General features: G+C 40.5%; 1 protein-coding gene across 1 annotated transcript in view; it reads right to left on the reverse strand.

The window, feature by feature from the left end:
- The window catches only part of LOC120568348 (low-density lipoprotein receptor-related protein 8-like), a 75,994-nt gene that overhangs the window by 21,508 nt on the left and 27,855 nt on the right, over positions 1-26,631 (reverse strand). Inside the window, exons 4-6 of the mRNA XM_039815775.1 lie at positions 15,244-15,372; positions 3,874-4,263; positions 1,465-1,587 (exon numbers count right to left, since the gene is read on the reverse strand). Of these exons, the coding sequence (XP_039671709.1) occupies positions 1,465-1,587; positions 3,874-4,263; positions 15,244-15,372 (642 nt within the window). The remainder of the gene's footprint in view (positions 1-1,464; positions 1,588-3,873; positions 4,264-15,243; positions 15,373-26,631) is intronic.

Here is a 26,631-nt window from a genome sequence, read left to right on the forward strand (position 1 = left end):
TTTGTCCAGTTTCACAGTGCTCTGGCTTTATATCCTGTAACATTTTTTGCAGTATGCTGGTAAATTATGCATCATAGTCAGAAGAGGGAGAAGTAATTAAATCAGCTTAAAATAGCACTGGGCTGGATCTATAGGCCTTCTTTTGACATATTTCCGGACAACGCGGGTCAACAAAGCCGTTGGAACGAATTTCAGTGCAACACCATCAAGGGTAGAATGGCTTAGATAGGATACAGACAGGCTCCTTTCATTTGGTAGTATGCATTCACATTTTGAAAGTAAAAAAAAAAAAAAAATTGTTCTTTTGTTTAAATTTGCACCTCCTCTCATCTGCCAATCAAAACAATGTCTGCGACCAGCTGATCACGCCAAGGCTGGTGACCATGTCATCGGACCAGAATGCCTTTCAGAGCAGGAAATTCAACAATATATATTTTTTTTAACCAGCGGTGAAAATGCTCAAAATGACCAAAATGCTCAATGATAAACCTGAGTAAACATCTACTAGCAAGTAAATCTAACCGCACTCAGTCACATAAAACTGCCTGCTTTAAACTGATGTTTGTTTATTTTTAACATTCGTTAGAAAATGAATTAAATGTAAAAACTTACATTACTTTGATGTGATTTGATTTCAAGTGATTAAAATATTTTTTAACAGGGTAACTAGTAAACTGCAACCTTTTACATTAGTGAATTAGGGAAGTAGTAGGGAAGTAACCTTCCCAACATTGCATACATCCAACTCCTCAGCAAGGTAGCCAACTCCTCTCACCATGCGGTGCTGTGCACAGCATGAAATCAGATCGTTGTACAATTATATTTTGACTGACCTCTTTATTGAAACATAAGTTTAGCTGCTCTGTAAACAGATACACCGTTTTTTCTTCTGTTTCATTTCTGAAAAAGTAGCTAATCAAGGAGTGTTTGCTATAGTATTACAATAAACTGCACAAAACCACCAATAACCACGGCTATCGCCACATCTATCAGAACTGAAATCTTAAGGATTGCAACTTTAGATTATTTACTATGAATCAATTTTCATGACTTTTAGACTTAAACTCAAGCTGAAAGACATTCAAAAGTAGTGGGTGCGAACATAGAGCAGACAGGCAAATAAAAGAGGGTCGTAGCATGTACTGTGATATCGGCTATGTTACTTTTGCCTTAAATTCTCTTTATTTCTACCACAAATACAGCTGAGAGGCTTTGGTCAACCATATTACACAGATCACACAGGTCCTGTAGCCTGTTTTAAAGCATTTCACAAAGGCAGAAGTGTGCAAAAGGCAGAGACCCACTGAACCAAATATATACTGTATATACTAGAGACAGAACAACAAAGAAGAAGACAGATTCAAACAGACACAGGCAAAAAAAATCAGAAGACAGGTAAACAGACAGAGAGGAGGACAGATTCTGGCAGCAGGACATGCAGACAGCAATGACAGGTGTACCCACCATTGACACAGCCAGATTCATCGCTGCGGTCAGGACAGTCATGGACCTTGTTACACTGCTTGGTGCCGTGGATGCAGGAACCATCACCGCACTGGAACTCATCGGGACGGCACGTCAACAGGGCTGTAAGAGGCACACACACACACACACACACACACACACACAAACAAACACACTTGAAATTGGACTTGTAAATCCCCTTTAAATCCCATTAAGAGGTACACAACATCCTGGGGTTGAAACCAACCCAAGACCTTTTCTTGCATATTACTTTAATCAGTTTTTCACAATTATCTCTACTTTAACCAGTCTAACAAAGGCAAGACATGCCCAACAACCTATTTTTTTTTTTAATCCTTTTGTAGAATAATGCATAAAATCAAGAAAGCAGTGCAATAACTGTACTCCACTTCTATCCATTCACAGCCTGTGTTACTGTAGGTGCAGCCTAGGACAGAGACAGTCAACCTGAGGGCGTGTGATGAATGATTTTCAATATAGTAACGCAAAGATGGAGGCTGCATGAAGCCACACCACATTTCATTAATATCCCAAGCACAGACAAGCTTTTCATCAACGAGGCCCGGTGTGCTCATATAACTCCTTTCTAAACCACACTAAAAAGCAATATACAGTATATGACTGAGGGTGATATGATTTAGTGTTATTACAAGATGAGCAGAACAGAGGGAATGAAATGGAGACAGGGCCACTGTAACCTGGACACGTGTGCACGTGCACATGCACATACAAACACATGACACTAGGAGCATACTCTTTATACAGTGTACAGTGTTTCCCTGTATCTGGGAGATCAATCTATTGATCTGATTGAACTTACAGACACAAGCACACGCCTTATATTAAATGTCTGAAATATTTTGATGAATCCCAATAGTATCTGTCTTCAGCCGAAGAGTTTGCAGAACATTCTATTTATATGGCAAATGAATCCTCACATAGACATTAAGCATGTGAATATAGCAAATGAATTGGAGGTAAATGGTAGTAATCTCTGGACAAATACGAGGTTGGTCCTCTACCCGCCTCCAGGCTGCTCTCTAAATGCAGCTATCCAGTTGACTAACAAAACATCAATCTCTTGTAAGTGCTGCTTATATGACACCACAGAGTGGGAGAGGTGGGTTTGATGTGTGCACCGCACATCTTGATAATGAATAGTGGGACTATCTAGGCTTCACACTCTGGCTTAGTGAGACAAGAGCTTCAGGGCTCCCCCATCCATGACCAGCTAATAGGAAAACCTGCTTTATCACGAGGCCCCATCTTCACACACATTCTTTAGCAGACACATTTAGAAAAAAAGGGGAAAAAAAACAAACTATTCCAACTACCAGCGGGTAGTGTGGAAATGTGCTATATATTGTTTGTGAGATTTTTTTCCACTCTCCAGTCTCAAAGCAAACAGATATCTTAACCAAATGTCCACATCAGGATAATGCAAAAGAACAGTTCAGTGCAATTATTTCTGAATGTGTTGGTATTTCTTTGGTCTGAAGCTAGGCCTATCTTTGAACAAGAAAAATATAATAAATGTAAAATGACTTGATGCTACGGTTTAAAATATTCATAGCGGTAATACAGTATATGCAGAATAAAAGAAAGACAAACAACTTAAACACTAACTCAACATAATTTGACTGAAATTTGAACAAAACTGCCCATTGTAAACAACAACAGAGAGTTGCGTGTGTACCCATGGTGCTACGAGCAGCCTCGAGCTGGAAAGATGTGCTGGGTTATCGAATGCACTATACTATATAAAAAGTACTTTCTCTTTGAAGTTAGTATACAAGATTTTGTATATTTGTAAAATAACAGGAAAAGATGCAATTTGTGGGCCAACTGAATTCAATCAAACTGCTGCTTTGGAAACCTCTGCCAATTAAAGTTCACAAAGAGAAAGCAACATTGTTTCTTCTTAAGATTTTATACATATTTTGTTTGTTTTTTTAATCTTTTTTACAGCTGTTTTATCACCAATGTTTTGTTTAGCTTCTCCATTTTCAATGCATTGCATTGTGGGACTATAGTGTAAAATAAAACAGTACACTCAAGAACAAGCATTTTAAGTATGCATACTGACCTTTTTGAGTATACATTTTCAGTGGGGCTGAAATTAGAATTAGCATGTAGTACGGAATTAGAACACAGCTAGAACTTCTTCATGGTTACCATTCACTACTGTCCTGGAAACTTTACCTCAACCCAGTTACATATTCCATTTGTACAGACACTCTTTCAGACAGAGAGACTTGCCTTTCAAATAAAGTATGAATAGAGGGATAGTTCTGATACAATAGAGAACATATAAGCTCAAGAGCAAGAGTACAGTATGAGGGGAGGAAGGCAAGGAGATGTAAAGAAAAGACAGAAAGAGAAACTCACGGCAGTCAGACTCATCAGACTTGTCCTTGCAGTCTGGATCTCCATCACATTTCCAGGTTAACCGCACACACTCCCCGTTTGCGCAGCGAAACTCGCCAGCAGTGCAGTTTGTTCGGCGGTTAGGCAGATACGAGACCCCGTCGCCGCCGCAGCGCTCCGGCCCCTCGTCCGAACTGTCGGAGCAGTCGGGGTCTCCGTCGCAGCTCCATATGAGCGGCACACACTCCGAGGTGTTACAGCGGAGATGGTTGGGCCCGCAGGTCAGAGGGGAGGTACACTTGAGCTCATCGCTGCCGTCTCCGCAGTCGTCGTCACCGTCGCACACGTGGACGATGGCCAAGCACTTGCGGTTGGCACACATGAACTCACCGCTGGGGCAGGCTTTGGCATCTAAGGAACGAGCAGAAAAGGAACAAAACTCAGAAAGGAGTTTGAAGATGAATGAGGGCCTATCTGTCTCAGTGTACTGACATTGAATCAGGGAAGGTGAAACATTTATTTGGGGTTTAAAGTTTTGGTGCTATTTTATCTCCGTCAATTGCTGAAAAGCGGAATTTATTTCATATTCAAAAAGACCAGCCTTAAAACCAGGGTTTCAGGTTTTGCTCGCATTGCATGAAATAAAAGTTCACACCTTAACATTGGCTACAGCTGTAGGTAGATGAGAGAAACCAAAGGTGAGGAATATATTGACTCAATTTAGCTCCAAATATAGGTACACGGTGAGCGTAATAGAGTTTCTCAGGTAGGCTGAAAGTCAAAATGGCTATCATAACTGGGGAAGAGACAGAAAGAGTGCTGGACAGGAGCAGAGGGATAATGGTGGTTATCACAAGAAGATGGTAAGAGACTTTCTCTCCTGCGGAGTGAAAGATAGAGCTCTCTCTGCCATCAGCTGGTCCTTCTCTCTCGTGACCGATCTCTATCATGGCACTTCCTCCTCTCTCAAAAGATCTCTCTCTTTCTAGTGTGTTTGTTTTATCTTGTCTTCTACCTGTCTCATCTTTCGCTCGTCTATGACCAACAAAACACTGCAGGGTTTCCCGCAGCACTTTGCAGCTAAGACGGCCCCCTAAGCAAGACACGCCTGCCGCCTTAACTATGTCGTAAAAAAAAATAAAATGTATACGCCGTGTTACTCTGTCCTGTTTTCTCCCTTTAATTCCAAACCACAGTTTACAATGTGCAGGTGGAGGCAGTGGAGACAGGCTCGGACATAAACGCCACGGGCTGCTGTGGACTTGTCAGTCTCGCAAGCGGTTTCAGCAAAGTGGCTGCATGTGTCCGACAATGCACAGAACATTAACCGGTACAAGCCTACAGATATAATTTATTAATTATATATTATTATTTAAATTTAATATTTAGTGTTTAATAAATAATTGTTAAATGTAGTACAGAGTCTGTAGTCTATCGCACAAACAAGCTCAATTGTTTTATAAAAAATACGAGAAACCTAATTTTGACTAAATACATTGGGCCTCATTCACCAATATCTTCCTAAGTTTTCTCTTACATATGTTCTTAAGAAGGTTCCTAAGAAAAGTCTACGTCGGATTCATGACGTGTTCTTAAACAGCAGATTTGTTCGCATCTGTGTTCTTAGGATTGATGAATCCCACGTCTTCGTAACTGAAAGCGCGTGCCAGTTGTTCCTAATTAGCATAAGAAAACGCCCCGCAAATTCCCATATAAGGACATGACACTTCCTGTGCACCTCCTGGGAGACAGGTTTTCGGAGATTGTCGGAGCCGCGGTGGAGGAAGTACTGAATCTCAGTACTTAAATAAAAGTACAAATAACCAGAGACATATTTACTTTAGTAAAAGTAGAAGGTGTCCACTAGCCTACCACAAACAAGGCCTGGCTTTTAAAAAGAAGTTCCTATCCTAACCAGCATATAACGGAAATGTGTTGTTAGAATCGGAATGCAGTTGGTTTTATTATTCATGGATGTATTTTATTTTCTTTAACCATGCAAGTAAGCAAATAAATTGTGTGAAGCAGCGCAAATGGCGAGATGTGAAGAGGTCCAGCCAAATAAATAAGATATGGACGCGTCTTACGCAGCCTGTCGGAGGAGTAAACGACGCTGTGGTGAGAAATAGATATAGCAACTTTGATTTAAAAACGGGAATAATAAAAACAAACGTTTTCATTTTCACTTTTACCGGAGGCTGTATTACCGAGGGTCAGCGGCGCTGTGCCCGGGCTCTGGAGCACCGGAGCCGGCTTGGATCGGCGGTGCCCCATGTATAGCCTACAGTATCTACGGCAACCAAACTTTACTGGTGAGCCAAACGTGTGACGGTCAGGAAGACGTTTTGGCAGGGGGGAAACTGATCAGAAAATGTAACGGAACATTGTAGAAATGTAGTGGAGTATAGATAATTGCTGCAAAATGTAACAAAGTAAAAGTCAAAAGTAGGCTATGCACTATTGAGTCTACTTAAGTAAAGTACAGATACGTGAAAAATGTACTTAAGTACAGTTAGGACGAATTCTACATTCTACCACTGCATTTTGGCCCTATAAATAGCGCTTAATCACCAAATAACGCAGGATTTAATCAGTTTAATTGCTGATGTAAATTGCAGTGTTAGTGTTTTTTTTGCATAATATGATTTTTTTTTCAACAGATGATCAGAAATACATTACAGTACAATACTATCATTGTAAACGACTGTAGAATTAAATAAAATGCAGTAAGCAATCATTTGGAGCAAATTGTCATCACTCAAATGTGCGTAAGAGTGCTTTTCAGTGTTCGTAGATTTTGTTCTTAGCTAAGAACAAACCCAAGTTAAGAAAACATTAGTGAATGCCAGAATCTTCGTAAAAAGTGCGTAAGAAGGGTTTAAGAAAACATTTCTTCATAAGAACGGTTGGTGAATGAGGCCCATTGTTACTGCATTTCGGCTTTGTAATGCAGGATTGACTTTGTTCCTTACTGCCTGAAGATGTTTCTCTACAGGAAGGACAAGTTTGTACTATAAAGTTACCTCTGCCCTTCACAAAGCTAACCTCAATGATTCTGTGAATCTTTTTCTTCTCGCTCTCTCTCTCTCTCTCTCTCTCTCTCTCTCTCTCTCTCTCTCTCTCTCTCTCTCTCTCTCTCTCCCCTCTCCCTCTCTCTCTCTCTCTCTCTCTCTCTCTCCCCCTAACTTTTCTAACTTTTTTTTTTAACTTTCTCTGTCTCTACTCAAGTCAGGCCAAAAGCACTCAGGATGTGAAGAAAGTCGAGGTTCCCACTGTAAGCCCATAGCAGCACAGAGGCCAGCACAGGGAGAAGAAGAATTTGATATTTACACAAACCACAGGGAGTTCAGCTTCAACACTCCTGCCGCTGGCTGCTAAGGCTGGTTACAGGAAAGGATTGCTGTTTCAAAACGTTCTACACAGAATCAGCACATTTTAAAGCGGGAGCATGTTGTCAGTGACCTGCAGTAGAAAGCCCACATCTCTCAAAGATTGAGTAGGTCCTACAGTCAAAATGTTACGTGCATACAAAGTTAAACATGTAATTCTGATTAGTGATATTTAGCTCAAAACAGGGATCAGCATTTAAATTGCTACAGATAAACCAAATTGAAATGTTCTGAGCAGAAATGAGAGACATCAACATTTAATCATCAGTTAAAAATAATGATAAGCTATGATAGACACTATCAACTAAAGAAAAGTAACGCACAGCAAGGGGTGTAGTGAAGCACTGATCAATGAAAGTAGACTTGAAAGAAGTAAAGCGTGCTAAACCTTTTTCCTACTCTTAATATAAAACACTATGTATAAGCAAACGGAATAATAAATAAAAGATAAATTAAATTACATGGTAGAGTGGAAAATCATATGCATTTCCACATGCAGAGTCTAAATGGGTGAATGAACATCAGATGCAAGATAGTGTCCTAATTACTATCCTATGTAATTATACCATATGGTAAAGTCTCTATCTATTTTCTCAGTGTTTAATTAAATCACTGGTAGCAAATGGTACGAAAAAACAAGTGTCAACATACAGTTCAGTGAAAGGGTTTATATTCATTAATATTAAACAAGCTCCATCTGATGTGTTTTATAACTAGTGTCCGTGGTATGCCTCTGCCCTCACTCCATACTAATGTGGCACTAAATAATTAAGGAGATTCAACAGACATGTACATTGTTACACAGGGGGCATACCATTAGTAATGTACATGAGTGGCCTTGTTACATTTGAGAGAGACTTTGTTTCCCAGTGGGGGCACGGAATAGTCTTGAAAGTGAATTTAAAGACTATGGAGCAACTTTGAGCCCATATACTGCCTGTGTGTATTGTTGTACAAGTCAGTGGCTTTTAAATGAGAAATAAATCACAGAGGGACCAAGTTTTTTTTTCTTCTTCATCTATTTACATAATTTGTTATGGCTGCTTGAATAAAAGCCGGAAAATACTATAGATACTAAACACCAAATGGATGTTTATATAATATGTATGCATACATTGCATGTACAGTATTACTCTAGTACACAATACACACATAGTAATAAGACATACTGTATTCTGTATTTGTGGCCCTTAATTTTATTTCTCAGGTTATTTTTACTGTTTATTACCAAAAAGAGTTCACTTTTATTTTAAATGATCTCCTGACGGGGAGGCTACTTTACCTCAATTCTTTATGTAATCAAGGCAAACACAACTTTGTTTGCTAGCTATAATGAATAATAAATACAGGAAATACAGAATAATGTCAACTAATAAAAACTCCATAAAAATGCTAAATTCACTGAGAGCTTTACACTGGTCACCATATATTGCCCCTTGCTTAATAACTTGGGTGGGAGAACCTTTTCTATGACTACCACGGTGGTAGTCAGAAGCTGGCAGCGTAACACACTTTATTTTTTCTGGTGGCTTTGATGATGGGAGATTGTTGCCAGCAGCAACCAGTGGCTCAGATGAAAAGGCAAGAGATGACTGGTCGTTCCACTCACATTAGCATTACAGCTGGTGTGTGTGTGTGTGTGTGTGTGTGTGTGTGTGTGTGTGTGTGTGTGTGTGTGTGTGTGTGTGTGTGTGTGTGTGTGTGTGTGTGTGTGTGTGTAGTCAGGATGCACAAAGGAAAGACAGGATATTATATAATATGTAATATAGGTTTTGTGTAGGAGGAGAGGAGGAGGAAGACGTGAGATGAAAAGAAAGACATCCAGGTTGTGTGTAAGCATGCCAAAACAGAGTCATGTATCTTTTATCTGCACACGCATAAATACCTCTGAGTATATCAGTCACTGTCTGTGCAGCTTAACGTCCTCTCAGCTCTCTCATAGATATTCGCAGACAGATATTCATAGATATTCACACATATTCACTTTAGATTTAACTAAAGAGACAGTTCAGACCTATCCACTCTGCTCAGAGAGCCGAGGTCCACTACAGCCACAGCCACTGCAGCAAGGCCACTGGAACACGCAACATCCACCAAAGAAAAGCCTAGAAAGGTAGAAACGCACACACTCGCACACTGCCTGCCAGATCAGACTGGTCACCGTGCCACATCAGGGAAATAGCTCAGTGGCTGACCTTTGCGATGCCACACAAACATTTACAGAGGAAACAGCTGTAATAGAGAAGCGACAACTCTCTCGTCTACAGTAACAGGGCCAATGGGGGACACGTGGAATGGGTGCTGGGACGAGACAAAACGCCCACCGTTGTGGATTTCGATTAGCATAATGAACTTAGGGAGATTTTTGCTGTCGGTGGAAGCACTTTCGTCCTGTAAAACGCTCCTGTGTGAAAGCTTCATCGGTGGGTATGCACAGTATCTGCCAGTTCCGTTTTACTACAGCGAGGGGGAGACATCTGTGAGTAGTGCAGGAAGTAATTGTTTGCCTCATACTATCCAAGCATCGTTGAATATGAATAACGACAACATGCAAAAATACAAACCACACAGAGATATTATATGCACACGCCAGGCAGGCAACTCAACCTGACACTGAGTGTAAATGCAAACACACATGAAAAAACACAAACCTAGAGCGGCTCCTGTGCTGTGCTGTAGATCCCAGCAGACAGGTGAGCTCAGGAGAGAAGCCTGGAGAGTGAGTGCACAATAATCTCTACCGCTGAGGGTCGAGGACAGTTCAACTTTCTTGCGGAGCCTATTTAGAACTGCTGCTTAATGTAATGTTGATCGAGGAAAGCTTACTCTGGTGAGGGTTAGATTGTACTTAATACATAATTCAACATGTGGATGACTCAATTAGCAGGATGCTCCTGCAAGTCTCCAAGTCTGCGGGGGGCTATGGACTCTGTAAATTTCTACTAATAGCAGAGCGCGCTGGGGCCAACTGTTCCAGCTCAGTCAGTTTTGGGAGTGCAGCCTCTCTACTCATTTTTGGGTAAACACAAGTGAAAGTGTAAAGTGTGTTTTGCTCACCATGAGCAGGATTAAGCTTGAGCATGCTGACCAAAGCATGAGTATGAAAGATGCCAAAAAGCAGGCTCATATTGAGGGTGCCTTCACAACTCAGCGATAGGGTGCTCTTCCAATCCAATCAGATTTTTTTGCCTATTTGGTTAGTTAGAGGACTAACTAAAGACATGTGTGGAAATGGACTTGTAACACTTGAGTTCATAAGCTAAACAAATGTATGCATTTCTGCTGATCATGAAAAGTGTAAATGAATCCATCCAAGATCAAATAAAAAAATATTTAAATATTTAAATTAAAGATGTGTCGTACTCCATGAGTTGGTTGTGAGACAACTTCACAACCAACTATTATCTTTTTTGACCACCAGAGACACAACAATGCAGTGAATTGGAGCATGACTTGAGGTGACAGTCACTTCAATCCTCCAAGGTGAGTCCACCCAGTGCTGTAGGAGGCCCAAGTCGACAAAAACTGTCCAATAAATGATTTATGTGTGAGTGCTTGTGAATGCATGTCTATAATTCTTGGCTTGTCCATAATAAGTCAGTCAAAGACCCATTCAGACCAGGTAAAGCAATCTGGAAACTTTTCCAGTATTTCCCACACATAGACTCACAGGGTTGTGCGGCAGTGGGTGTGTCACTTAAATGGCCCACTTGAGTGACATCCTGTTGTGTTCTTTTACTCTCCAATGTAGCACAATTAGACTTTATATTTCACAATTATTGTTTCCTGTCAGATCTTTAAAAGATCTCAACACTTCCGACCGCACTTGAAGGCAGCTTCATTTCACGGAGAAAGAGAGAATGAAAAAAGATGGAGGGACTGTGCTTTGTTGTTGCAGGAAACATTCAGTTGTTGCACAAACTCTTGCTTGTGTTTAATTTTTTATCCTCAATAGTGTTTTAAAACTTCCTTGTGTTAGCGATAGAGGCAGTGATGTTTCCTGTTTACTGTACGGGACTCTCACGTCGCCTCAAAACGGACCAAGTCTCATCGCTGACTACATGACTGGCCACCGCAGGAGACGTCAGGTTGCGTTTCTCCAAAAGTTAAATCAGTCTCAGCTTTTTTGCTGCTGTGGGTTTTTGGCTCCCCCCTGCGGCCCCCACCGCCGCAGACCAATCACGCTATATCTATTTAAAAATGAATGGAAAGACCCGCATTTTTTCTGGACCATCTGAGGACTCCAGGAGTGAGTGTGAACGCAGCCTGAAGAGGAAACAAGTTAGCTGAATTTGCTGATGTAACCCTAGTTGTGAATAGTGAGAAAATAATTAAAAAAATAATGGAGGTCTGACTAATGGTGTCTGAAGTCTTTCCAAAGCATGCCAGGCCTAAACCTGTGCACACCTGGCCAGTAGTTATAGAAAGAAGGCATTCCTGTGTGCTTTTTGGTTTCATAAAATACCAAAAATTTGCGCAGAGCCCAGACCTCCTGAAAGGGGCTATTCACCACTTACAGACTATAGGAACAGCATGTCTGAATAAGCATGTAACCACAATTACATGAAAGCCTTTGCAGATGACAGAGACACTGTTTTATGTCAAACAATGTTAATTCTGCTGTGGAAGGGACAGACATTTTTGTTTCTTGTTTAGACTTGGGGAGTCCCTTTTACGTTTGATGCTCAATGGTGCTGACACTTTCCATTTATGCTTCAACATATTAAAATAACTGCACCAAAAGGTGAATTGCAGCCTCACTCACTGAGGTCTGCAGCTGAGCCTTTTGCTGGCTGGCAGGAGCATACATACACTGCTCATAAAATAATGTAGCTTTATTCTGGATTTTATTCGATTGCTGCATCTGCTGCATTTTACACATCTTCATTCATTCATCTTGTCCTTCTAAACCCAAACATACAGCTGAGTAAATGCTGCTTTGAAGTGAATTCTCCAGCTGCCCCTGTGCCAATAGCGAACCCGCAACGAACAGACACACTGAGACATACTCAAACCAATTGTTAATTTCCACCACTCCTCTCTCGCCTCACTTCATGACTGTAAATGTGAAAGATCTAAAGCCTTCTGTCTGCGGTACTTAAGAGTAATACAGCTAGCAGTGCTTTTGACACATAAGGCAATTATCAATAGTGCCCAGTTCTAATTCTGTGAACTATAACTTCTTTTAAGTTTGCATTTACATAGGGTTTGTTTCACTCACAACACTTTTAACCATACACTCACCACTGAGAATGCTGATTTGACAAGTCTGCAAAACATGGATTATGCTAAATGATTTGAATGTTCACTGTGAATGTTTTTCTATTGTTTATTCCAATAATAGCTAGGCAATACAGTATGGGTAAAGTCTGGTTAGGTTTAGGCATTAAAACACTTAGTTAAAACTAGAAGGGCACTCGGAGAGACCAGACCTCTGCCAAGGCATTCCCTATCTCATAATGTTATTAATTCAGCAGGAATTTTCCTGCTCAGGAACAGATTTTTCCAATTTTCCGACACGCCCTATTTCGCAATGTTTCGGTTATTCAGATCTGCTCCAATATTTAATGGGTTCTTCCTTGGCCAATGCTACACCCTTCTACCAGGCTTAATGAAAAATCGGCCAGTAGTTTTTCCGTAATCCTGCTGACAGACAATCAAACCAACAAACACACAGAAAAACTGAAAACATAACCTCAATAAGGGAAACTCTTTGTTATTGTTAAATATTCAAAGCAAGCTTTGCTACTTCTAATCAGAGACAAGGTTAAGAAGTGGGCGAATGCTTGGTACTTTCGAACTGATCAGCAGTGATGTAACGGTAAAAAGCTTCTTGCACAACATCTTTCAAGCTAACATTGGCCCTAATCAGTCTTCACATAAACTGGCCTGAGCAACACTTAATAGGCCTAATTTGTGATGTGTAATTAGCACTGTGCTGCGCTGGTGTCGGAGTCAACTTCTCTCTCCTGGTCACGCTGAGCAGCGTTTACCTCTGGAGGGATTTTGGCCTTTGCCTGTGTAGGTGGCAGCCTGCTGCCTGCCCTCATGTCACTACTGAGAAGCTTAAACCTTCTACATCACTACAGACATTAGAATAAAAAAAGGATTAGCACAGGCTAGACTGGGTCTTAATGGACAGAGCAGTGAAAAGCCATCTAACCCAAGAAGGCATTAGATCTAACGTCAATGGAATCACTACCACTTGCTCGGGCGTGAGTGTGTGGGGCCACTTTGACACGGGGAGTCATTGACAGGCCACTTGCAGGCTGATCTGCCAAAAAATATCTCTTTTGCACCACAAATTAAATCCCTTGTATCAGGTATCCTTTAAAGTGCTCATATTGTGCTTTTTGGCTTTTCCCCTTTCCTTTATTCTGTTATATATTTTTTTGTGCACATTATAAGTTTTCAAAGTGAAAAAGCCCAAAGTCCACCCCACAGAGAACACTGTTCACAAACTGCTCCAAACAGCTCTATTGTAGTCCAGCCTTTACTTCCGTGACAAACGTGCGTCACTTTGTAACACACGTTATAATGCTCGTCTAGCTGCTAGATTGGCACTCCCTCATGCTCTGCAACTGACAAGCTAGCAGTACTTACTGCGCATGTGCGACTCCCAACAAAGATGGAACAGAAGTGAGATGCCTCACTCTGTAGCTAAAACAGAGAGCTCAACACACAGGGTGAAAAGAGGAGCTGCATCAATGTGCAGTACAACATAAATATGTTGGTGTTTTCTGAAAATTAGACCACATAAACCTGGGGTGGTGGTGATGGCGCAGTGGATATGACATATGCCTTTGGTATGTAAGATCTGGGTTTGATTCCCACTGCGATACATCAACCAACGTGTCCCTGAAGACAAGACACTTCACCCCTAGTTGCTCCAGAGGCGTGCAACCTCTGATATATAGCAAAAGTCGCTTTGGATAAAAGTGTCACCTAATGTAATGTATTCTGGTACAACCTCTAAATACAATTATGAGCACTTTAAAAAGGAGGAGAGGGTAAATATCTATTCAAGAGGAAAATATCCAACATTAAGCCAAATTGATTTGGCTTCCTCTCTAAAAACCCAAACTTGTATGTATTCCTAACAAATAAACATGAATTGCTTAAATGCCAGCCAGTCATAATCTCAACACCCACACACAAACAACTGACAGGAAGCAGATGCCTAAAAAGAAGAAAAAACATCATTTATATAGGATAATAAGGATATGGCTTTTTTTTCTCCCTCTGTGAATTTCCCGCCACGTGCCATTTTGTGCAATCTTCAAAGTCTGAACACCACACCCCCTACAGCTCTGTTGCCTCAATCAATTTTTCTTGACATGAAGAAGCAAGGGAAAGAGAGAAAAGAAGAAGCCGATTTTTCACGCCGCCTCAGAAGTAGGGCAAGAATAGTCCCTGCGGGGGGTTGGGGGTGGGGGCAGCGCACAGTTGACTTGTCTGATAGGCTGAGAAGGAGGTGATGTCATTTGGATGATGGTTCTGAGGGCCCATGCCATGGAAAGGCTAAAGACTCAAGGTTCAAAATGTGATGACAGAAATCTAAATATCAAAAGAAAGGTGCAAATATCTGATACTCCAAACCAAAAATCTTTCCACATCAAAGAGGACTTTGTTGTCGAGTGCAGCTGGCTTGAAACTCAAACCTCACTTCAAATCCTTCTAATTATATAAAGTGTTCCCTACTGTGCTTTAATGTCTAAAGCCACTGGGTGATACGTGAGATCAGGAAGGATGAAATCCCATACAATACAAAAAAAGGGATCTGGGATCTGACGTCTACTATGTAAGTCTACTGACTGTAAATCTTGTCAAGTCATTTACTTCTGCAGATCTGTTGTTGCCCCTATTTGAATTAAAGTACCCTCTTGAAATGCAGTTTGTGGCGGAGAATGTAAGTAAAACCAGCAGAAACAAAGGTTGATATGTTTCTTTGAGGTTATTTCCATTATAGAGGAGAACTGACAGCCGACTTTAACAAACTCACCCGACGCACAGTCCTCCTCGTCAGCCCCGTTCTCGCAATCCTTCTCCCCATCACATCTCCATGACAACGAGACACACTTATTGGTGGATCCCCCACAGTCAAATTTCTCTGGAGGGCACGTCTGTTTGCCTGTGGGCAGAGATGAAAGAGATGTGGATATTACTGCAACGGTTTTATGGTCCCATTAAAGGCAGCAGAAAACAACTACAAGACACCGCTGGACTCGATTTCTACCGGCCCCGTGATGCAGTTAAAACTCATCCAAAAGTCCACCACACTGGCCAACTGACTTTACTATCTGGACTGCTTCTAAAGAGACATGCCGAAAGATCGTGAAATACAGCAAATGCACAATTAGCTGTAAAGCAAGAGACCACGGCACCCCCCTGCTCCTTTTCCTGCCAATCTGCTCTAGTTGGCACAGCGTAGGTTTGATCCAGATTACAGTGCGTTTAATATGAAGCATGTTGTTAATTATACATCTTTGCTTACAGTGCAGCCTTAAGCCTCCCAGTAGGAAATCAAGGGGTCAGCCTAAATGGCAAATCATTTGACATTTTGGAGGATTTTATTTTCACATTTTAAGAACAATGGGCCTCATTCACCTTATCATCTGAAGTTTTTTTTCTTAAATTTGTTCTTGAGAAAGATCATAAGAAAAGTCTACGTCCAATTCATGACGTATTCTTAAACCGCAGATTTGTTCGCACCTGTGTTCTTGTGATCAATCCCATTGTCCTTGTAAATTCAATGTGAATGCCAGTTGGTCATATTTACCATAGGTAAATGCAATAACAAATACTTTTTTAGCAAACATGTCAGCACTTAAATGTGCGCAAGTGTGCTCTTGAGTGTGCACGGATTCTGTTCTTACCTAAAAACAAATCCCACATACTGTAGAAGACATTTTTTAAGAACACATTTCTTCTTTAGAACGGTTAGCTTTTGAAAATTTTCAATGGTCATGTTTCCTTTTCGACATGAACTCACTGAAACAGCACTGCAGCTGACAAGCAATGCAATAAGAGGATCATTAGTAGCGTGATGACTGAGAACAAGCTCCATAATTAATATAATATATGAGGTTAGAAGAATCTCTGATACTGTCACAAGCAATGTTGGGTGTAAACTGCATTGTGGGTAATTGGACCTGACAGGGACGTGGTCTGCCAAACCATCTTTCTCTCACACCGCACTTAGGCTCAAATTAAATTCCTTTTTTATAATCTAAATTCAATATGCAGTAAATTTTAATTATTAAATAAGCTACTGTATATCTTTCATGACAATTCTAGAGTTTAAATTGCAGGGTGCATCTCATCTTGCATTTGTGATGCTCCTTTTTTACTGGGTATAAATGGTTTCAACATTAATTTGAATGTTTTTTCATGTCAGTTATATGGTAAAGAACCTTTTCTTCCAAGTCAGAATATACCAGTCAACAATACAACAATACAGTGTTAATTTGCTTTGTAAAGGATTAGTGTATTTGCTGCCCTCGGCCACCAGATATTGGGAGCTAATACTAAAAACAATATCTGAGAGTTTAAAAATCAGATATTGGCTGATATTCATTTAGTCTTTTGAAAATATTTCTACTAGTTTCCGACCAAGTAATACAATAACAATGTTCTCATGATGGCAGGTCATGTTCTTCAACACAAATCAACAATACACTTTAGGATACGATAAACAGACTTCTTCTTATAAGGATTCCTTAAAGTTGGTTATTAAAGACAGGAAAGGGGACCTAACACTCACTTTTTGTCACCTAAACTTAACCGTAATGTCCGCCCAAAATGCCCAACAGCTCGCAGTGCCGTGTACCCGGCTCAAAGCCTCCTATTCTCGGGTAACTCAGCTACCAACTGCAACTGATACGACGGAGCTCTGTAGCCGGCGTCACTGCTTTTCGAGTTCTTCCGCTCCTCCAGTAGCCATGACCGTCCCTATCAACTGATTTTAACATACGCTATTCACGTGAACAGAAAATTGTGTTGCCTGTATCTTTTCACGGCAACCCTCTATAGAGATTTACTACTTTAAGTAACAGCGAATCCCAAGTGTTGATCCGTACAGACCATGGATCAGCTACGTTCCGTTACAACATAAATTACCTCAAACATATCTTAGGCATTTCTTTTTTTCAGATTGTTTTGTTGGCATTTTGCTGTAGTGACAGTATAGATATACAGACATGAAACAGGCCCAATCCCAATGTCCAAACTCTGTCCCAGTGTCAAATCGTTAAGTGCATGACCGCTCTTTCACAGACTTTTTGAGCCCTTTATGCACACTTTGTTGGTCCGCATTTCTGCAGACTTTGACTGAAGGAATAACCCACAGTTCAAAGCGTTCTGACATTGAACACAGGTTTACCAGGGAAAGCATGGAAGTGTAAAAAAAACCTGATATGCCAGGTATGTTCAGCCTGGCATTTAGGGTACACTGTAATGCATACATTTACACAGAAACACTACATTAACAAGGGCTTAAGATGGAACATTAATCAACCATTTCTTTAAATTTTTGCTTGGTGATGCAGTTTTGACCGAAACGAGTAAAGTGATTTGACAATTGCCTCTCGTCCACTCTGTAAGGGAAGAGCCTCGCAGCTCGGTACCGACTCCTTAATTACTTTGGCCGTAAAGAAAGTAAAAAAGTAAAATGAGAAGTCCCAAACCCACAATTGTACATGTTTTGGTAATGTCAAGGTAACATATGTTGCAAAGTGCTGTCCCAGTGCTATTTATACCATTTCAAGCCCTTACAGCCTATCGTAATCAAGCGTTTATTTAACCAGGATATGGTATGCATCTTAACCGCTAGGCCACCAGGATGCATTACATCACATTCATTTGGCAGAAACTATTTTGTCCAAAGTGACATACACGAGCTAGAGATCATAAAAAATGTAAGCGCATCCCTCCCAAATAAACAGCTGAAAGCATTTTGGCTACATTGCTTTGTTTGTTTTGCTTTGTGTGTTTTAAAGAAATGGAATGGAATTTATAGCGTGTCAAGGTGGAGCCTGAAAAGGTGGGGGGGTGTTTTAAGCCTGCAGCGAAAGATGAGACGTTACTATGCTGTCCTGACTTCACTTGTTAGTTCATTCCACCACTGTGGGGCCAGAATAGAAAAGAGCCTTGACCGAGATGAGCAACCACAGTGTCCTAGGAGTGTCAAGGAGGTCAATCGTCCAGAAGCAGAGGGGCGCAATGGTAGGGCAGTGTAGGGTTTGACCATGATAGGAAGGAGCTTTTTCTTTCACTGCTCTGTTGGCCAGCATCAGACTCTTGCCCTGGATGATAGCTGCAACAGGGAGCTAGTGTAGTGAATGGAGAAGAGGAGTGGCGTTCACTTCTGTACTGCATTTTCTTGTTACTTATTGGCCAACATATACGTCGATACAGACAAATCTGCAATAAGCTAGTCTCGCAAGGTAACCACCATTAGATTTTGATTTGAGTATGAAGGTTATGTCTGTCCCTGCAGGATGGGGGTGTGATGGTACAGGGTTGGGGAGAGAAGGAGAAGGCCACACACACACACACTCAAGCGTGCACACGCACACACACACAAAGGCCACTGCAGTGCTGCTTCTAAAGGGAACACTCAGGCTAAGAGAATGGTATTACTCTGTTTGCTGAGTAGTGACATCCACATACATATACATATATATATATATATATATATATATATATATATATATATATATATATATATATATATATATATATATATATATATATATATATATATATATATATACATACATACACACACACACCTCTATGTTAAATTCCCATAGAGGCAGGCAGATTCTTATTTTTAAAGGCCAGTTATTTCATGAATCCAGGATACTATGCATCCTGATAAAGTTCCCTTGGCCTTTGGAATTAAAATAGCCCCACATCATCACATAGCCTTCACCATACCTAGAGATTGGCATGGGGTACTTTCCATAACATCATCTCTCAATGCAAATCAAACTAGCTATTTGGCTAACTGACATAAAACCATGCCAATCTCTAGGTATGATGAAGGGTATGTGATGATGTGGGGCTATTTTAATTCCAAAGACCAAGGGAACTTTATCAGGATGCATAGTATCCTGGATCCATGAAATAACTGGCCTTTAAAAATAAAAATCTGCCTGCCTCTATGGGAATTTAACATAGGGGTGTACTCATTTTTGTTGCCAGCGGTTTAGACATTAATGGCGACAGCACATTTACACTGTTATACAAGCTGTAAACATTGTAGCAAAGTGTCATTTCTTCAGTGTAGTCCCATTAAAAGATATAAGGAAATATTTACTAAAATGTGAGGGGTGTAGTCACTTTTGTGAGATACTGTATATAGTGTTAAACAATGTCCTGCTGTTACACTGGTATAGTAAGTAAAACAGCAGGATAGTGAGAAATAAGTGGAGGGCTTTTCCACCTGCCAGCTCTGGCAAGGCTGTCATTTCCCTCATGGCTTATATATGACAATGAGTTATAAAATGGGTATTTTAGTTATTCTGTGAGTGTCTTTGATGTTTTTTGCATCAGTTTTCATGCATGCAACAGAGACAATTATGCCCTATGATTTGTTTTTTTCAGTTACTTCTTTCCAGACATAGCTGTCCAGTGTGTCCAGTGAGCAAACAAGCTTAATGAAGACTGAAGAAACTAAAGACGGGAAAGAATGATTAGCTAAAATGAATGATTACAGCTGAGTAATGTCTGAAAAGACAGAGCGGCTGGTCAGGGAGGCAGGAAACATTTATCAGAAATACCTGTGGAATCTTTAAAAGAGCAAATAAAATGCTGTATAAATGAATTCAAAACTAATGTAAGTCAAAAGAGGGCCTGACAGAAAACAAGAATAAGAGTATAAAAATGAAAATATAAGAAAGGGTGACGGAGAAAGCAGAGCAGAGAAAGGAGAAATAAACAAGACAGCTTCAGAGACACGTCAAGAGCAAAATACTGTGTTGAAAGGGAAAAGGATGAAGAGACAAACTGCAGCATGACCTTTTCAGGTTCTTATCCTAAAGCCAAATCAAAGCTTTCCATACCAAGTGGAAAGAGATGAAAGAGGAGAGTCAGGCAGAGCGCAAACTTGAGCAGAATCTGAATCCACCGAGCAGAGGGCGAGCTGTCCGGTCCTTTTAACTGATGACTCTTTAATGAACCGTGAGCTCCGTTCCTCCCAAATCCAAACAAAGAAACCAAACTTCACTTCGACAAAGCGGCGGTACCTCACTGCTCCTCATGACAGCTATTGATTAGTGACACCTCAGATTTTTATAAAGACATAGCTAATGGGTTTTTTTGCTTGAGAAAGAGGCAACATAATAAAAGCCAATTACTCATAGACAAACTGACTGCCTGGCTGTTGTTTACCACCAGAGTGAAAAATGAGAATTCATCTCAACTGTAGCGTTTTGGCAGGAGATCTGTTGAGAATTCATTACCTTTTACAAGACCCAAGGCTGCGTTCTTCTCAACAGTGCAATGGTTTTATAGCTTTAGTTTTCATTTGATCGTCATGATTGACCTAGTTATTGCTGACAGCCTTTTACCCTAAACTTGTCTTTAAAATACTTTGATAAAAGAAAGCCTAATAAGTGCTGTGGAGCTGAAACTGATCTAATATAATGCACTGCAGCTTCATAGCAAATGTGACACTACACTACAGCCTGACATGGTGTTCCTGAAGTAATCATTTGAAGCCTATTCATGTAAACAATGTATATTTTGTTGCTTCCAATTAATAACAGATATTGTACAGTGGTGATTCATCTTACAGCGAGTTCACGACAACTTACAGTATGTGGATTGCGACCGGCTGACTTGTCTATATAGCTCGTTGCAGTTTGTAACCTTAAAATCATCACAAACAGCCTGATGTCTCACAAACCTACTTCTGAGTAACCCTCACCCTCTATTCCAACTGTCTGAGATAAAAGGTTTTGAAGTCTTTGTGGCTATGTGTGCATGCATCTGGGTCTATGTATTTTGTATGCGAAATGTTCAGGTTCTGATGGAAGAGAAAACTCTGCATCTCTGCCTCAGAGCGGAAAAGGCAAAAAGCGCTCCAATAACACGAGTCATACTCAGATTTGCCGCTTCATTAAACCGGGTTAGTGTGGCCATGTCCTCCTCTCTGAATAATAGATCTGGTACAGCAGAGAACATTTGTTGCTTGCAAACTACACGATGGGAAATAAATTATAAGTTATTTTCAGCAAAGTGCATTAGCAAGTAATGTACTGTGGCATGCACCTGCGCTTAAAATCAAGTGCTGTACCTGAGCTCCCTGAGTGCAACTTCAAATCCCAGCAGACACTGGGCGATGGGTACACCCTGGACTGCTGCCATATTATAACAGGGCGAACACATATACTGTACACAACCACAACTAGTCACACTCAAACGGATGAGCAGTTTAGAATAGCCAAGTTAGTGGATTTAAAACCAGAACTTTATTGCTGTTAATCAACAGCATTAAGCACTGAGCAATGCTTCTTTTATAATTAATAGTTATTATTTATGATTTATTTTTTATGATGTTACTGTTCAAACTTTACGGTCATCTGGTCTGCAATCAACATCAGTCGGTAAATTCATTGTTTAAGTAAGCTTTCAAGCAAAACAATTCATAACATTACCTTGTTACGGCTTCTCAAATGTGAGGATTTTTTTTTTGTCTTTTGTGATTGTAATCTGGGTTATCAACAAATTATTTTTTCAAATCACTGTGGGCTTTAGGACATTTTGATAGACATGTTTCTATATTTTAAGACACAGAAAACAATTGACAGATAACAACAGTACTGTAATCATTAGATGCATCTAATAGTTATTGTTGTGTAATTGTTGTGTAAAATATCCCACTTCATTACATATCTTTATCACTACTAAACCTGACAAATATGGTGGGATCATTGCCAAAAATGTTAAATTTTTGCTTTAAATCTACTACATTTAATTTACTTGCAAACAGTCCACCTACACCAACACAGTAACATATCTCCGCGTGAAAGGAAATCTAAACATGATTTTATGAAACATACACACAGAACTGTAGCTTCCAGAATGTGCAATGCAAACATATTTACCAAGAAAATCGTCCCCATTATAAATTCAATAAAAAAAAGCAAAACAAACTCCCCAAGAAAAAGATTAACGGGGGTTTGAAGCTCAAAATCTACAAAGAGGTTTATAGGAGGAAGTTTTCTTCAAAACCCCTTTCAGAGAAATATCTATAATCCACTACAAATTATATAACACTTAAAAGACCAAATTGAAAACACAAAATGGTGGCTTTAAAAAGAAAAGTTCCACCTTTTTTTGGAATAGGACATATAATAAAAAAAAAAAGTATGCCAGTTCAGGGTTATGTCCTCACATAATAAAAGCATCCTTGAGAAAGATGAAACTATGAAGTTCCCTCATGCCTGTCAACTCCTAGAAATGAATTCACAAGCAGAGGAGGACAAACTGACACGCAGAACTGAGCTGAACTCTGCAATTTAGTCAGAAAGTGTCAAGTAGGGCCCCCCCACCCCTAAATCCTTAAAAAGGAACTTGGGCAACTAAGAGCACAGAAAAATGCCACTGCTTTGGCCAGGGAGCAGAGAAGCTTCTGCACAGCTGGCTGCAGTGGCCCACTTCCTCCATGATTACACATGAATCTAATACAAAAACTATGAGCTCTGGCACTGCACATGTTTCTCCAAAGAGTCATTCATTTTTCAGCGCTCGTGAGTAACTCACTTAGTGTGGCCGAAATTTGAATTCTTAACAACGCAGTGTAACGCTACTCCAGCGTGTAATTGGGAATCCACTCAGTGAGCCAGAATGATTGTGGCACAGATGTCTGCAGCAACCAAGTCCGAAATGCCCTAGCTATGTGTGTGCGTGTGCAAATGTGAGTGTGTACTGTATGTTTGTGCACATGTGGAACTGAAATAGACAGAAAGTACAGGAGAGTTGGGGGGCAAATTGAATGAAAGAAAAAGATGAGGGTTGTCTGCATGTGAGAGCACAGCCTGGCTTATCAGGCTTCAGTATAACTGGAGCATGATACATTAAGGTACGCTGTGCTATATGTAATTAACCCGTGTAAAACGGTTGTGCAGTCACCGGTCTCTGCTATTTACATAATGGCAAATTTCATATCTCTATCACATTAAAGATTGGATGCAGTGTGTGTGAAATTCCACCTTTCCCTCTGCTGTTAAAAACAGCAAAACAATCCTCGCTTTAGCTAAGTTTAATTGATAAGCGTGGCGCTTGGTAGCTTTTGACTTTAATGTGAAGTGTTGCATGGGATTGGGGTGTTAAGTGAAATGCTAATGGAATTTCAGACTGGATATGGTAAATGGTCATGTCAGAGGTTGTTTTTTTGTATTTCCAGTCTAATCAGAAAAATGCAGCACGTCAAGAGGTTTTCCCTGACAGATGTACAGTTCTCATTATAGCTTTGTAATCTTAACAAGTGGCTGGCACAGGCAAGTGATTTACCAGTGAGAGGAGACGGATAATAAGTGAGCCATCCACGACGAGTAGGATGGTTGCGGTTGTTTAAAAGATGCTGCATGCATTTTCGCACAATGTCCATCTTTGAGCCTTTTTGCCTTCTCTTTTCTCTTCAATGTGATTTATGGCACAGTTGGGTCCACTCAAACTAAAAGGCAGCTGTGATTAAGCGGATCTCATTAGCAATCCCTCTGTTCAGACAACAGCCTTGATCTGACACTTGTCGTCTGGAACACATAATCAGGAGGGCTGCACAGTGGTGAGGACTACCCGTACTATAGTTGGCCTTTATGGAGGAAAGAGGAGGAGGACATAAATGTTTCCATTTTGCCTACAGCACATATAAAATATATAACATTACCCTACACCTATAAAGATACTTGGTTAAAACAAAACCACGATATTTCTGGCAAATTGTGTCAAAATCGAAACTCTATACCGATTATTGTTTGCAAAAAGAAATTTAAAAAAAATACATTAGGCATTTCATGCAAATGAATTTCTTCCCGGCCCAGATATCTATCTCTTGAGTCTGCAGAGATGATCCTTTCTTCATTTATCTTTAATTGGATTTCCAATATGAACTTATCTTTTAGGGGCCCCGTTGTGTCTCCCTCCTCGCACTTAACTTTCTGGGGGAGACATGAGAGAGCTTTGCTCGGCTGCTACGTTATTCATCGTTGAACCAACCCACACATCCACAGCCAATAAAATGGACCAAAACAAGAATGAATAGCCTCTGAAAGATTTGTTTGGCTTTTTCTTGATTCATTTCCCGCTCATCTTGACGTATTTTTAATTCCCACCCACAATAACATAAAAAAAAAAAGAGTTTAAAAAAATCAAAGCATGATAATGATGGGTTGGGTAGCACCAAAATATCAGTTTTAAACACGGGTTACACAATATCATCAAAATCATTCACAAACCTCCGTAATCCTGTTCAAACACAACACATCAGCATTTGAGTCACTCTTGGAAAGTTCTCCTCAAGTCCTACTGCTGTAAGTTATAAACAGTTACCATTTACATGCATCTTTGGGAGATGACTTGTGTGAATATGTATGGGCAGATAAGTACTGCATCAAACAGCAGCAAAGGGTGGGGGGAGACAGTCAAAACGCACGACTGTTAAAGTGCTCATATTATGCTATGCTAGGCAAGCATTATAACGTGTGTTACAAAGTGACGCACGTTTGTCACGGAAGTAAAGGCTGGACTACAATAGAGCTGTTTGGAGCAGTTTGTGAACAGTGTTTTCTGTTGGAGATGGTAAGTCCCTTGGGGGTGGACTTTGGGGAAGTTTTCACTTTGTAAACCTGTAATGTGCACATAAAGATATTTAACACAATAATGGAAAGGGGAAAAGCCAAAAAGCACAAGATGAGCACTTTAAAGCTCTTCAAAACTTAGCTTCAAATCTTAAGTATTTTTCCGTAACATTAAAATTCTCTGACCTTGTACAGACGATGAGATATCATTTCTTTTGAAAGATAAACTCAGTAGAGTCAAAATCAAAACATTTGTTGCTGCCGCCTTTCGCTGAAAGCAAAGTTGTGGTTCTTTTATTTAATCGGTCAGTTAACGTTAGTACTGCCTTTGTGTACTTTTGGCCCCCTACACTGTAGCCTCTATTTGTGTGGCAGAGCTTGTCACGCAAATAGAGGCAGTGTGCCATATATTGTTTTATTGTAAATGTGTTACAGTGAGCATACCATTTGTCCAATGAAAGCCTGGCCAGGTTAAAACATTCAGTTAAGAAATTTCTGGAGCTATATTCCAGTGAGTGGATACTCTGCTTTTCCCCAATACATCATTATTTATCAACGCAGTGCTTTCAGCTTCATCTGATATCTGTAACCCCAAGAGAGAAGCAAGCAGCCAAGGGAGAAAACGAAATTAGCATTTGAGATAGGAAGAAAACAATTAATAACTGATTCAAGCCTCCCACACACAAGCCCCTGCTTGGTTGCAGAGACGTCAACTCACCTAACTCCCATCAGGGCCTGTGTGTGGGTGCGCTAGACTGGCACAGGCTATAAGTGAGCCAGCCAAAGATCCTCAGCTCTAACAGCTTGGCAGAGAGGCAATCCAGGCCTTTCTATGCACTCTTCATCAGACAGCAGAGTATCGAAGTGTGTGGGCGAGTGAAGGCATGCGAGGCGACTGAACGGCCGCCGGAGCCGAGATAACGAGGTAAATCAGCAACCTGAATACAGGTTCTAGGAGAGTCAAATTAAATCTTGTCTAAAAGGCATGAGATGAAGGCGGGGCAACTTATCCAGACGCAAAATGCCACCTGCCAGCCACAGCTTCTTCTTTTTTTCTTAGTGTAAAAAATCTGATCAACTTTATATCCCACTGTGCGACTTAGATGCTCCAGATGATTTCTATCAATAAAGTTAATAAAGAGATTTCGTAACGCAGTGACATCACTAAAAAAAGTCCAATTGGCAAGGAGCACAAGCAGTTTGATAAAATGTATATCCAAACTGCCCGTGGTAAACATCCACCACAGTGTATGGAAGAACCCTCTCAGGTTGGGACCCACTGGTGTTAGTCTCGCATTGCCAGACCTTCCTCGACAGCGATGCAAAGGAGGGTCTGGCGAGTCCACACAGCAATCCGGGATGGGAGAAAAACATGCTCTCGTTTTTGGCATTTCTATGAACCAATCACAATCGTCTTGGGCAGCGCTAAGCCCCAAGCGGAGCCACAGTGCCGCTGCAAAATAGTCTCGGGAAGGAACTTGTTTTGGTGGAACGTGTACGTTCCAAGGTTGTTTTAGTCGTGCAACAGAAAACTCAGATTGGACAGATAGTCTAGCTAGCTGTCTGGATTTACCCTGCAGAGA

This window comes from Perca fluviatilis, chromosome 11 (genome assembly GCF_010015445.1).
Source record: "Perca fluviatilis chromosome 11, GENO_Pfluv_1.0, whole genome shotgun sequence".
Lineage (NCBI taxonomy): Eukaryota > Metazoa > Chordata > Actinopteri > Perciformes > Percidae > Perca > Perca fluviatilis.